Source organism: Bison bison, unplaced genomic scaffold, assembly GCF_000754665.1.
Source record: "Bison bison bison isolate TAMUID 2011002044 unplaced genomic scaffold, Bison_UMD1.0 scf7180017864213, whole genome shotgun sequence".
In the NCBI taxonomy this organism is placed as follows: domain Eukaryota; kingdom Metazoa; phylum Chordata; class Mammalia; order Artiodactyla; family Bovidae; genus Bison; species Bison bison.
Genome location: NW_011494785.1, coordinates 8,904,557 through 8,918,558, shown reverse-complemented (window position 1 = coordinate 8,918,558; position 14,002 = coordinate 8,904,557). Strand labels below are relative to the sequence as shown.

Here is a 14,002-nt window from a genome sequence, read left to right as displayed (position 1 = left end):
GCTTATTTAACTTATATGCAGATTACATAATGAGAAATGCTGGGCTGGATGAAGCACGAGCTGGAATCAAGATTGCTGGGAGAAATATCAATAACCTCAGACATGCAGATGGCACCACCCTTATGGCAGAAAGTGAAGAACAACTAAAGAGCCTCTTGATGAAAGTGAAAGAGGAGAGTGAAAAAGTTGGCTTAAAACTCAACATTCAGAAAACTAAGATCAAGGCATCTGGTCCCATCACTTCATGACAAATAGATGGGGAAACAATGGAAACAGTGGCAGACTTTATTTTTTTGAGCTCCAAAATCACTGCAGATGGTAACTGCAGCCATGAAAACGCTACAAAGATGCTTGCTTCTTGAAAGAAAGACTATGAACAACCTATACAGCATATTAAAAAGCAGAGACATCACTTTGCTGACAAAGGTCCATCCAGTCAAAGCTATGGCTTTCTAGTAGTCATGTATGCATGTGAGAGTTGGACCATAAAGAAAGCTAAATGCTGAAGAAGTGATGCTTTTGAACTGTGGTGTTGGAGAAGACTCTTGAGAGTCCCTGGGACTGCAAGGAGATCCAACCAGTCCATCCTAAAGGAAATCAGTCCTGAATATTCATTGGAAGGACTGATGCTGAAATTGAAACTCCAGTACTTTGGCCACCTCATTGAAAAAGACCCTGATGCTGGGCGAGATTGAAGGCGGGAGGAGAAGGGGACGACCGAGGATGAGAGGGTTGGATGGCATCACCAACTCAATGGACATGAGTTTGAGCAAGCTCAGGGAGTTGGTGATGGTCAGGGAAGCCTGGTGTGCTGCAGTCCCTGGGGTCGCAAAGAGTCGGATACGACTGAGCGACTGAACTGAACTGAACTGACTGGGGAGAAAGCATTTGCTTACTAGCCCTGAGAAGAAAGTCAGTGGTCTTTGAGCCCCAAATGAGTTCGGCAACCTTTGTTTTCTTCTCAGGCTGGGAGTGCACTACGGGGGCAGGGGTCAGTCTTTGAGTCCTGAAACCCGAATGTATGCTGTTTGATCCTAGTCAGAGGAGCCCCAGGAAGGCTGACTGGAGAGAAATTCTGCCTGCTTGGTACCAGAGAGGTGACTCACCAAGGGTGATTCATGGCATTCAACAGGATTTGTTTTTTTTAACCCCCAAAACATTTTGCATGCATGAGTAGAAGAGAACCTTCTAGCCCTTAGTGAACAAGAAAGCTCAGAACTGAGCATTTGGAGCACGGTGAAGTGAATTCCTTCTCTGTCTCCCTTATAGTCCTCCCGTGGCAATTGAACAGACCGTGAAGAGCTCTCCTTGGACTACTTGCTTTCTGAGAACTTGAAAAACTTGACTCAGAATGTGTGTCTGTGGGAATACAACCACCACCACCACCAGTCGTACCAAATTCAACGCACTCCACGGTTAAACTTTCTTTTGGGCACGTGTGTGAACTTGATGTCATAAATGCTGGCGTAAGGCAGATTTATGGATGAATGGATGAATGAATTCAAGAATGAGCAAACTGTAACGTGGAGCCTTCCAGCTGTAGGCATGGTGCTAAACTCCACATTGAGATATAGAGAAAGTCTCAAGAGGAAGGGCATCTGTTTGTATTGGGGGCTGGGCAGTCAGGGAGGACTTCTTGGAGGTGGTGATGCATGAAGTGAGTTTTGCAGTGTGAGGAGCCTTTGGACAGATAAAGAGTGGGGGAGAGAAAGGGATCGAGAAGCAAGACCTGTTCCTCTGGGCTTGGCGTGCAGGGGCCTGGGTGCTACTGGATTTGACTGGGGGAAAGGTTGTGTGTAGGTGTGGTAGCCAGAGTCCAGGGAGAGAGGCAAGCCCCAGGTCACGGAAGGGAGTCTTCCTGCAAGCCACAGGGCCTGCATATTCTTCTGAAGCTACGTGGTGCCTGGAGAGGAGCTTGGGTGTGCGGTGGACGTGATTAGAGCCCCAACCCGGAGAGCGCCCCCTGGAGGACCGGAGGCTGCCACTGGGATTCAGGTGAGAGGAGGCAGGGACGGAGCTGAGTCACGGTGGCAGCGGATTCTTCCCTCCTTCTGCCTCCCCTTTTAGACCTTCTTCCCCTTGTCTTGGCTCCTGTCTCTAAAGGATCCCAGAAATGTCACAACACCTTGGTCCCTTCCATCTGATAACACAGCCTGGAGTTTTCAAGAGGACTAGAAGGAGAGGGCAGTGATTAGACCTGAAGCGAGACCCTTGTCTGGGGCAGGGTTTTGGAGACATGGCTTGGTTCTTTAGTGTGTCTAGGCTGAGCATCACTGCCTTCTTTTTTTTTTTTTTTAATTTTTATTGGAGTATAGTTGACTTACAGCATTGTGTTCATTTCTGCCGCACAGCAAAGTGAATCAGCTTTACATATACATGTATCAACTTTTTCTTTCAGCTTTTTTCTCCATATGGGTCATTATGGAGCATTGAGCAGTTCCCTGTGCTCTAGAGTAGGTTCTTCTTAGTTATCTCTTTTATATGTAGCAGCGTCTGTGCGTCAGGCCCGGTCTCCCAGTTTCTCTCGTCCCCGTTCTTACCCCTGGTAATTATAAGTGTGTTTTCTACATCTGTACCTCTATTTCTGTTTGCAGATAAGTTCGTTTGTACCCTTTGTAAAGACTCCACATATAGGTGATATCATATGATATTTGTCTTTCTCTGTCTGATTGACTTCACTCAGTACCACAGTCTCTAGATCCATCGATGCTGCTGCAAATGGCATTATTTCATCCTTTCCTTATGACTGAGTAATATTCCATTGCCTGTATGTGTATCTTCTTATCTTATCTCCATTCCTCTGCTGATGAATATGTAGGTTGCGTCCACATGTTGACTATTGTAAATAGCACTGCAATGAACATTGGGATGCATGGATCTTTTCACATGATGGTTTTCTCCACATGTATGTCCAGCAGTGGAATTGCTGGGTCGTATGGTAGTTCTATGCTTAGTTTTTTTAAGGACTCTCCGCACTGTTCTCCACAGTGGCTGTACCAACGTACACCCCCACAGCAGTGTAGGAGTATTTGCTCTTTGATTTTTTTGATGATGGCCATTGTGACTGGGGGGAGGTTACACCTCACTGTCGTTTTGATCTGCATTTCTCTCGTAACTAGACTTTAAAATCAAGACTGTTAGAGTGATCACCGCTGCGTTCTCATCAGGGCCAGCTGGATCATGTTTAAGGTGGAGCTGCCACGTGGGAACAGGAAAAGCCAGGTTTGGCTGCCAGGGTACTTGAGATTAGGGCAGCACACGCATCCTGTTGGCTCTTCTCAGAGGCAGGTCACCGGCTGCTGTGACGGCTTCTCCTCCTCTCTCCTCCCTGCTGCCCGTATCTCCCCTCTGGTGCAGCCAGGGAAGCCTTTTGGGGACTCGAAGCTCAGCTTTCCCCGGGGGCTCTTTGGAAGCTCTGAGCTGCCTGTGCTGGTGGCCCTGGAGCAGAGCCAGACCTGGCGGGGGTCGTGGTTGCAGAGGGGAAGCGGGTGTCCCCTGCCTGCCTGCGCGTGCTGCGGTCACAGCTGCACTTTGCGTGGGTCGCCAGGCACAGTGCTGCGGCCGCGTGACAGGGTGCCTCCCCGGCAGCTGCGTTCTTTAACCTGCTGCCGCGTGACGGGGTGCCTCCCCGGCGGCTGCGTTCTTTAACCTGCGGCCGCGTGACGGGGTGCCTCCCCGGCGGCTGCGTCTCTTTAACCCCGGGGGTACCACTTGGCCCAGGTGCTGTGGAGGGCTGCCCTGGGCTCAGGGGTCTGCAGCTGGACCCCTGCTCACCAGCTTGTGACAGCTAGTCAGCGTCACCTCTCCTGGCCTCAGTTCCTCAGCTGTCCATGGGGGATAGATCGTGACCCTGCCCTGCACAGGTTTTGTGAAGGTGCACTCAGTTCACGCAGGCATCAGTTCTCTGTCTGCTCTCCCGTTAAATCTGAAAGCAAGGAGGTGTCTTATTCATTTATCCATCCCCAGTGCCGAGCGTGGGGCCCGGCAGACTCACGTGTTTGTCGACGACCTGTGAATGAATTATGCAGTAAAGTGTATGGGGCAAGGGGAAGCCTGAATAAGACAAAATTACTAAGAACTTGTTCAAACGAGGAGATTCCCACATGTGCCCCTGCATCCTCCCACAGTTAGGTTAAAAAGACGGAATGAGCTACCATTTGTGAGGAAACATTTTAATATGAAGATTAACTGAAGGGACATTGTCTTCCAACATTTTCTGTCTCATCAAGTCTTGACCGCACTTTTGTTGCCAAATCCCTTTCTGTTGAGGTGGTGACGTATGATTGGCGATTACTTTATATGTTAAGTGTTAGTGGCTCAGTTGTGTCTGACTCTTTGTGGCCCCGTGGCCGGTAGCCCACCAGGCTCCTCTGTCCTTGGGATTCTCCGGGCCAGAATACTGGAGTGGGTTGCCAGTTCCTTCTCCAGGGCATCTTCCCGACCCAGGCATTGAACCCGGGTCTCCTGCAACTGGAAGCTTTACCACCGAGCCACCAGGGAGGCGTCCATTATTGACACATTTTAGATGAAAGTGCTTTTTCCAACTGGAATTTCTTTTAATTTTTTTTAACCTTCCAATTTTATTGAGCTATAATTGACATACAGAACGGTGTGGGTTTAAGGTACACAGCAAAATGATGTGACTTACATACATTATGAAGTGATTACCACAATAAGTTTAGTGAACATCCATCATCTCATGTAGATACAGCATTAAAGAAATAGAAAAAAAAAAGGTTTTTTTTTTTTTCCATATGATGAGAACTCTTAGGATTTACTCTTTTGTGTGCAATAGAGGGCAGCGACTCATTTTTTAATATTAATTTTGTTTTAGAATTGTGTAAACTGTTTACATGTTTCAAAGTGAAGTCTCTGAAGTTTTTTTTTTTTTTACGTTTTCCCTGGAATTTCCTTTTTTCCTAGCTTTCTGTACATACACTCCAGAGGAGAACTGACTTTGAGGTCAGGTTATTCTAATTTTAATCCTGGCTCTGCCACTGTCTAGCCACCTGACCTGGACTCTGCTCTTTAAACTGTCTGGGTCTCAGTTCCTTTGTCTGTGAAATGGGCATGCCTGATGACCGTGAGACCCCATGCAGGCCTCCAGCTGGAGGGCATATTACTGAGCAAGGGCCGGGATGCTCTCTGACACAGGCTGTGGGCCTGCCTCCTGTGGACCGCTTCCAGCCAGGGGTCAAGGCAGCAGGGACCCTAATGGAGATCTCTTCTCAGGATGCAGGACCCTGAGCATGGCTGACTTGGGCTCAAGAGCTCCTTGTCAGCCATGCTGAGCCTTCCTTAGGCCTCAGGTGGTCCAGAACTCCCTCGCCCACCCTCCTTCCCACTCTGCCTCAGCGGGATCAGACTCACAGTGTGTCTGCTGGCCCTCTTCGCCTCCTGACTGTGTTTCCCTTAATAAAATCCACATCCGTTTAATCCCCACTTGGCATCTGCTTCTGGGAGGACCTGGGTTCGTGAAGGGTGAGAGTACCACGTGTTGAGGACCAAATGGGACGATGTAAACAGAGTGTTCATTGGCGCGACGGGCGCAGAGCAAGCGTGCAGGAAGGGGCAGGGGCTCCTATCACCTGTGCCACCGCCGCCACCATCACCCACATCTGGCCAGCTCTGCTTCTTTGGTGGCTCCGGGCACAGAGAGCTCCAGGGACAGGTCCCAGCTCACAAGGCAACTTAGAGCGAGAACAGCTGTGGTTTCTGAGCAGAACAGATGGGTTAATCACAACATCCTTTGTGGGTGTGTTTATATATATAGTCCGGGGCTTCCCAGGTGGCACTAGTGGGAAAGAACCCACCTGCCAACGCTGCAGACATGAGATGCGGGTTTGAGCCCTGGATTGGGAAGATCCCCTGGAGGAGGGCATGGCAACCCACTCCACTACTCTTTCCTGGAGAATCCCAAGGACAGAGGAGCCTGGTGGGCTACAGTGCACGGGGTCACAAAGAGTCAGACACGACTGAAGTGACTTAGCACGCACACATACGTAGTCCATAGTCAAGGCTGTGGTTTTTCCGGTGGTCACGTATGGATGTGAGAGCTGGACTATAAAGAAGGCTGAGCACCAAAGAATTGAAGCTTTTGAACTGTGGTGTTCGAGAAGACTCTTGAGAGTCCCTGGGACTGCAAGGAGATCCAACCAGTCCATCCTAAAGGAGATCAGTCCTGAATATTCACTGGAAGGACTGATGCTGAAGCTGAAACTTCAATACTTTGACCACCTGATGTGAAGAGCTGACTCACTGGAAAAGACCCTGATGCTGGGAGGGATTGGGGGCAGAAGGAAGGGGACAACAGAGGATGAGATGGTTGGATGGCATCACCGACTCGATGGACATGAACAAATTCTGGGAGATGGTGGTGGACAGGAAAGTATGGTGTGCTGCAATTCATGGGTTGGACACGCAGAGTTGGACACGACTGAGTGACTGAACAACAGCAACAGTCTTTCCAACTCAAGATCTTTAGCTTAATCATATCTGCAAAGTTCCTTTTGCTACGTAAAGTAATGTATTCATTGCTCCCAGGGATGAGAACAGGGGCATCTTTGGGGGCTATTATTTTACTGACCACACAACAAGCAGGGGAGAAATAGAGGAGGTGCTTCAAGAAGTGATATTGTCACCACCCAAATGTTGGCTTTCTCTGCCCATCAGTGCTGAATAAAAATTACTGATACAGAATTTGGAAGAAATAGAAAGATGATTTTAGTCCTCAGCTGGCAGAGGGGGAAACACATCAGGCTAGTGCCTCAGGAACTGTGACCCCCTCCTGGGGGAACTGAGACACTGTATGTAGTCTGGGTCATGGTTTCAGGGAAAATGACAAGCCTCAAAGTAATGAAGGTCTTACCTTCTTCTTGTGTGTGTGCCAAGTTGCTCTAGTCACGTCTGACTCTTGCAGCCCCATGGACTGTAGCCCACCAGGCTCCTCTGTCCACAATTCTCCAGGCAAGAACAATGGAGTGGGTTGCCCTGCCTTCCTCCAGGGGATCTTCCCAACCAAGGGATCAAACTCACATCTCTTGTGGCTCCCGAATTGCAGGCAGATTATTTACTGCTGAGCCACCAGGGAAGCCCCTTCTTCTTCTCCTTGCTTTGTTTAAAAAATCATAGCTGGCGTCAGCTAATTGGGTTCGTTTGTCTCTGGTTTATTGTCCTGCGGCCTTCTTTCTGAAACACAAAAAACTACAAAGAGTGGTCTGCGAAGGGAGCACAGTGAAGGCACAGGATGTAATCAGCATGGAGTTAAATGGTGTTAGGTGCAGGATGTAGCTCAACGCAGAGTTAGGTTAGCTTTGAGGAGAGCCAACTTAGTTATAGACTACAGATTAGGAACAAAGTAAAATCTAGGAGTGATGAGGCCTATTCTCTTTATATTCTTTGTCCTCAATAAAGGGAAAGAAAAGAAAGAAAATCTCATTTCTGAAAGCAAAGCTCATTCCTCTTTCTTCCTTTTCACTGCAACAATATGGAACACCAGACTTACGGCCCAGGAGGTGGGTGAAAGTTGAAGCAAGGAGGTCACTGGTGAGGCGTTTGGACTGGGCCAAGCAGGGTGTGACAGTGGCCTGGGTGAGGCTGTGGCCACGGCGATGGTGAGAGGTGCCAGGCGCTGAGATACAGTGGGGGGGGGGGCGAGTGAATGGGATGGTGAGAGGTGCCAGGCACTGAGATACAGTGAGGGGGCGAGTGAATGGGAGATGAGGGCGAAAAGGAAAGCGGCCCCGGACAAGGCTAGGCGTCTCTGTGGCAACAAGGGCAGGTGCAAATCTGAGTGTAATGTCTTTAGGGAAGGTTGCCTGTGTGCTAATTTGCTTAGGTCATGTCGCACTCTTTGCGACCCCATGGACTGCAGCCCACCAGGCCCCTCTGTCCAAGGGATTTCCCAGGCAAGGATACTGGAGTGGGTTGCCATTTCCTATGCCAGGGGATCTTCCTGACCCAGGGATCAAAGCAGCATCTCTCGCATCTCCTGCCTTGGCAGGTGGATTCGTTACCGCTGGGCCACCTGAGAAGCCCCTCATTTAAGACCAGTGTCGCCTTATTGATTTTCTGTCTATATGATCTGTATATCAATGTAGGTTAGAGTACCCTACTATTAGAGTATTGTCAGTTTCTCTTGTTATGTGCATTAATATTTGCTTTATGTATTTATATGCTCTTGTAGCGGGTACATGTATGTTCATGAGTGTAATATCCTCTTCTTGTATTGATTCGTTTACCATTATGTAATGCCCTTCCTTGCCTTTTCCTATGACTTTGTTTTAAAGTCTATTTTGTCTGATATGGGTATTGTTACCTCTACGTTCTTGTTGTTACCATTAGCATGGCATTTTTTTCTTTCATTCCCTCACTTTCAGTCTCTGTCTGTCTTTAGTTCTGCAGTAAGTCTCTTGTAAGCAGCTTATAAATAGGTCTTGTTTTCTTATCCGGTCAGTCACCCTGTATCTTTCAACTGGAGCATTTAGTTCTTGGACATTTACAGTGACGATGTGTACGTACTCATTGCCATTTTATTGCTTTCTTTCTGGTTGTTTTGATAGTTCTTTCTTGTTCTTTTAGCTCCCTTGCTTGTTTGATGATTTTCTTTCCTGGCATGCTTGTGTTCTTTTCTCTCTTGTTTTTGTGTATTGTAAGTTTTGCCTTGTGGTTACCATGGGATTCTTATATGTTGACCTGCAACTGTGTCTATTAGTTTTAAACAGGTAGTCCTTTAAGTTCAAACACATCCAAAAAAATCTACATGTTCACTTGTCTTTCACACGTTTTTTTTGTTTTTGATGTAATATTTTGCATTTTCATGTTTATCCCTCTGCTGATTATTGTAGCTATACTTGATTTTCCAGCGTTTTTTGTCCTTTAATCTTCATACTCGCTTACTTAAGTGGTTGATCCTCACACTTTATTATGTACTTTTCTTTACTAATGAGATTTTTTTCCCCTTTATCTATAGATACTTCTTGTTGTAGTCTTTTCTTTTCTGCTTAGAGAAAACCCTTTAACCTTCCTTTTAGGGTTGATTTAGTATTGATGAACTCTTTCAGTTTTTGCTTATCCGAGAAGTTTTTTGTCTCTCCTTCAATTCTAATTGATAATCTTGCTGGGCAGAGTGTTCTAGGTTGCAGGCTTTTCCCTCCCTGCACTTTGAATATGCCACAACACTCCCTTCTTTCCTACAAAGTTTCTGCAGAAACATCAGCTGATAGCCTTCTGGGGGATCCCTTGTGTATGACTGCTTTTTTTTTCTTGCTGTCTTTAGAATTCTCTCAGTTTTGTTATTTTAATTATATCTTGGTGTCTGTCTGTTCGGGCTCATCTTGTTGGAGACCCTCTGTTCTTCCTGCAGTTGGGTGTATGTTTCCTTCTTTAGATTTGGAAAGTTCTCAGTCAGAATTTCTCACAATGTGTTTTCAGCCCCCTTCTCCCTGTCTCTTCCCCTCCTGGGCCCTTTATGATGTGAACGTTGGTTATCCTAGGGATCTCTCACTCTGCTCTCCTTAGAGTGCGCTTTCCTTCCGGCGGTTCCGGGTGACTCCCGCTCTTCTGTCTTCCAGATCCCTCATGCATTTCTCTGTGCCGCCCAGTCTGCTGCTAAGTCCTTCTCGCGTGTTTTTATTTCAGTTATTGTTTTCTTTGGTTCTGAGTGGTTCCCTTTCACATTTTGTCGTTCCCTATTAAAATTCTCACTGCGCTCATCTATTCTTTCCCCTAATTCAGTTAGTATTCTTATTACTTATCCTTGAATTTTTCATTTGGTAAATCACTTATTTTGGTTTCAGTAATTATTTTTTCAGGGGTTTTTCTCTCGCTCTTCCAGCGGAGACAAGCTCCCCCTCTCACTTTCCTTATCTCTCTCTATCTTTATGAAATTAGGGAAGGCAGTTCTCTGTTGCCCCTTGTGTTGCAGCATTCCTGTTTGATCTGTGTCTGCCCCGTGGCTTGGGTGGAAGAGCTGGATGTGATGAGAACACAAGTGACATCTTTCCTCGGGTTGTGCCTCCTACCAAGGCAGTAGCTGGGAGTGGAGACGGAGGGGCTGGGCCAGAACAGGTGTGCCCTGGGGCTCCTGTGCCGAGTGCCCATCATCACTCTATGGTGGGCGGGGGGCAGGGTCAGCCCCCAGGTTCTTAAACCGGAATCTCTGAGGGCTGAGCTTCCAAGCCAGCTCGGCTCGCTTCAAGTGTGCGCTCTCTCCCTCCTCGCACTGGCACCCTCACTCCGGGGGAGCGAGAGGGGCTGTCCCAGGCACTTGGTGAGGGCTGGGGTACAGCCTGTGGGGGTCCGGCTGCCGTCAGGGGTCTGGATGTGACCTGCGTCAGTGAGAGCAATGGCTGCCTCTGCCCTGCTCAGGTGCTGCTTCATGTTTGAGCCGCCTCAGTGTCTCACAGCTGAGGTCCTCCTCATAGCAGCTCCCATCCCACCGTGGAGCTGTGACGTGAGACGGGGGGGCTGGAATGTTCCCCCGGCTCAGGCTGGCACACACACTGAAGTAGCTGTGGTAGGCCAGTTGGCCAGCTGGCCCCTCTCCGCCCTGCTTTGGGAAGGAGCCAGCAGCAGTGCGCTCCTCTTGAGTGCAGTCCCAGCTTCCCACGGCTTCCTGTTAGTCCCGCCAGCCCTCCAGGGGAGCTCATTTTTTTTTTTGTAGAACTCCAGGGGTAGAGCCCCCGCTATGGGGTTTGAACCACTCACTTCCCAGGGAGAGTCTTCTCCCAGTTTAATCTCCGTTCTCCTCTGAGCCCCCTCCCAGGGGCACAGCTCATAGGGGAGTGAGCTCCATGTCCTCCTCCTATTCCTCCATCTTGATCTGAGAGGCGCTGTGTTTGAGTTGGACCCTTCTCCCGTATAGGAAGCTCACCCTTCTGTTGTGACCATAGACCTCAAGGAAAGAACTTTTAAACTTGCCAGATGCTCATATCTTCTGTACACTTGGTATCACCTAGCCCTCAGTGCTTGGACAAATCTGCTGGGTATCCTTTACCTACTTATTTCCTGTCCAGATTGAACAGTACACTTCTTTTTAAAATATGGTGGTTTGTTGTCTATCTTGAAAGTGAAAGTCGCTTAGTCGTGTCCGACTCTTTGCAACCCCATGGACTATACAGTCCGTAGAATTCTCCAGGCAAGAATACTGGAGTGGGTAGCTGTTTCCTTCACCAGGGGATCTTCCCAATTCAGGGGTCACACCCAGATCACCGGCGTTGCAGGTGGAGTCTTTACCAGCTGAGCCACAAGGGAAGCCCAAGAACACTGGAGAGGGTAGCCTATCCATCTCCAGCAGATCTTCCTCACACGGGAATTGAACTAGGGTCTCCTGCTTTGCAGGCAGATTCTTTATCAACTGAGCTATCAGGGAAGCCCTAGTCTATCTCACACATTGCTTAACAAGAAAACTGAGGCAGGAGCTGAATGATAAATAACAGAGACATGGCTTTCAGATTTGGACCCTTGTAGAGAAATATACACATTTCAGACTCAGTTATTATTATTATTGAAAACTGGAACCCCTGGTGCTCAGCTTTTATCATTCAAGCAGACACCTAGCAACTGGTTGAATTCCCTCACTGGGGGCTTGGGGAACCCATGTTGAGCCCTCCCATTTGACAGCCGGCTTGAAAGATGTCTGTGCGGTGACTTGGTGTGGGGTGTGTGTTTATAAACGAACTCTCTTCTCCCTCTCGCCCGCCCCGTTTCCCAGTGGCCGTTCCTGCAGCAGCGCCCCCGGCGTGCCCGCCCAAGGCCGCCGCTAACGGGGCTCCGCCGGCGCCTCGCCTCGCCGTGTCCTCCCGAGCCGCGGTCGTAGCCAGGATGGAAGGCGCGGCCCAGGGGGGCCTGCAGACCGTCATGAAGTGGAAGACGGTGGTTGCCATCTTCGTGGTCGTGGTGGTCTACCTCGTCACGGGTGGTCTCGTCTTCCGGGCGTTGGAGCAGCCCTTTGAGAGCAGCCAAAAGAACACTATCGCCTTGGAGAAGGCGGAATTCCTGCGGGATCATATCTGTGTGAGCCCCCAGGAGCTGGAGACGCTGATCCAGGTGAGCAGGGAGGGAGTCCGCCATCGCCTCGCCTGCGGGGGGAAAGGGCGGCCTGGACATCTGTCTTTCTGGCTCACTGAGCCTTGCCTTTGGTCGAGATGCTTCTGGAGGTGAGGGGGGACCTCTCTGGGAGGTGATGTTTGAGTGGAGACCTGTGACAGGGTACGGGAGAGGGGTCCCTCAGACCACACAGCAGCAGGCTGCGTTCTGCATCACCTGCTCTGGGATGCGGTGCTCAGCGGCCCCAGCAGGCTGAGGGCTTTGGATTGCCAAGTTCAAGGCCACTTATGTAGGCTGATTAACCGTTACATCTGTGTGAGGTGCTGGGTAAGAGGGTGGCCTGGAAGTCAGAGAAAGAATTTTAAGCAAGTAGGAGTGTCTTAACCTGTCCCAGGTGAGTGAGAATGGAGCAGAGAAAAGGCCACCAGAAGTGGGGTGGGGAGGCCGCGAGAGACTTGGAGAGGCTTTGGTGGCTTTGTAAGGATGAAGAAGTAAGGACGTCTATGACAGCGATGAGCAAGATGCTGTTTCGCAAATCCACTGTGTGTCAGGCACCGTGCTGGGGCCTCTCTGTACTTTGGATAGGAAGGAAAAAAATATTCAAAAAAGAAACGGAGGTGGAGAACTTTGGTCTCCTGCCTGCCAGGCAGAGGATGCAGAGGTGGGGTGGCGTTGGCAGGGGCGAAGTGAGGCTGGAAGGGAGTGTGGGGAACAAAGAGTCATCTAAGGCGGTATGGTGGGGGGGCGGGGGGAGAGAAACAGGAGGCTTGAGAAGCACCTCAGGCAGAGAGGACCGAGTCCCAGGAAGAGGACAAGGGGGCCGCTGAGAGCCCAGTTGGAGGGCTTCACCGCAGAGGTGACAGAGGGTGAAGCTTCTGAGCTGCGGTTTGGTTTCCAATCTGCACATCCTCCTGAACCATGAGGCGTGGTGGCTGGGGTTTGGCTTCTAACCTGCACACCCTCCTGAACCATGAGGCGTACTGGTGGAGGGTGGTGACACAGAAGCAAGGGAGAGCCCCATTTTTCTGGAGGTTCTCAAGTTTGGAAGGCAGAGGGGTGGAGGAGACAGCTTTCACGGTTCCTTTCGGCCCTGGTGTGACCCACATTAAGTTCTAATGGTAGGAGAATGCTGGAGTGTGTAGCCTATCCCTTCTCTAGCAGATCTTCCCAACCCAGGAATCGAACTGGGGTCTCCTGCATTGAAGACGGATTCTTTACCAACTGAGCTACTTGTGAACCCCAAGAGAAAAACGAAATCATATATCAGTGCACGTGGGCTTCCCAGGCAGCTCAGTGATAAAGAATCCACTTGCCAATGCAGGAGTTGCAAGAGACATAGGTTTGATCCCTGGGTTGGGAGGATCTCCCAGAGGAGGGAATGGCAACCCACGCCAGTATTCTTGCCTGGGAAATCCCATGGACAGAGGAGTCTGGCTGGCTACAGTCCATGGGGTCACGAAGAGTTGGATACAACTTAGCGACTGAGCATGAGCAGCATTTTAATGCATGTATGTAGAATCTATTAATACAAAAATGGTACAGATGAAGCTAGTTCCAGGTTATGAATAGAGATGCAGACACAGCAGTGGGGGGCTGGCGCTGGGGGAGGAAGAGGAGAGGGGGACAGAGTGGGAGGTTAGGATTGACATGCATGTACTACTATGTGTAAAATCGATGTGGGAAGCTGCTCTATAACACAGGGAGCTCAACTCGGGGCTCTGTGATGCCCTAGAGGGGTGGGGTGGGGGGCAGTTGGGCGTATATATGCGTATAACGGAAACTGACACAGCATTGTAAAGCAAGTATAATCCAATAACACATTCTAATGGTTACTACACATCAGCTTGTTATAGGAGTCACAAGTCTGGGCCGGCTTCTTTCTTTATCTATTTTCAGCTCCACTGACAGGGAGGGGAATTCTGGGGCCACTTATGATCTGACCCCTTTATTGTCA

The 14,002-nt window shown here is 49.4% G+C and overlaps 1 protein-coding gene across 1 annotated transcript in view; it reads left to right on the top strand.

The window, feature by feature from the left end:
- Nucleotides 1-14,002, top strand: part of KCNK10 (potassium channel, subfamily K, member 10) — a 157,116-nt gene that overhangs the window by 59,333 nt on the left and 83,781 nt on the right. Inside the window, exon 2 of the mRNA XM_010845234.1 lies at nucleotides 11,714-12,048. Within this exon, the coding sequence (XP_010843536.1) occupies nucleotides 11,714-12,048 (335 nt within the window). The remainder of the gene's footprint in view (nucleotides 1-11,713; nucleotides 12,049-14,002) is intronic.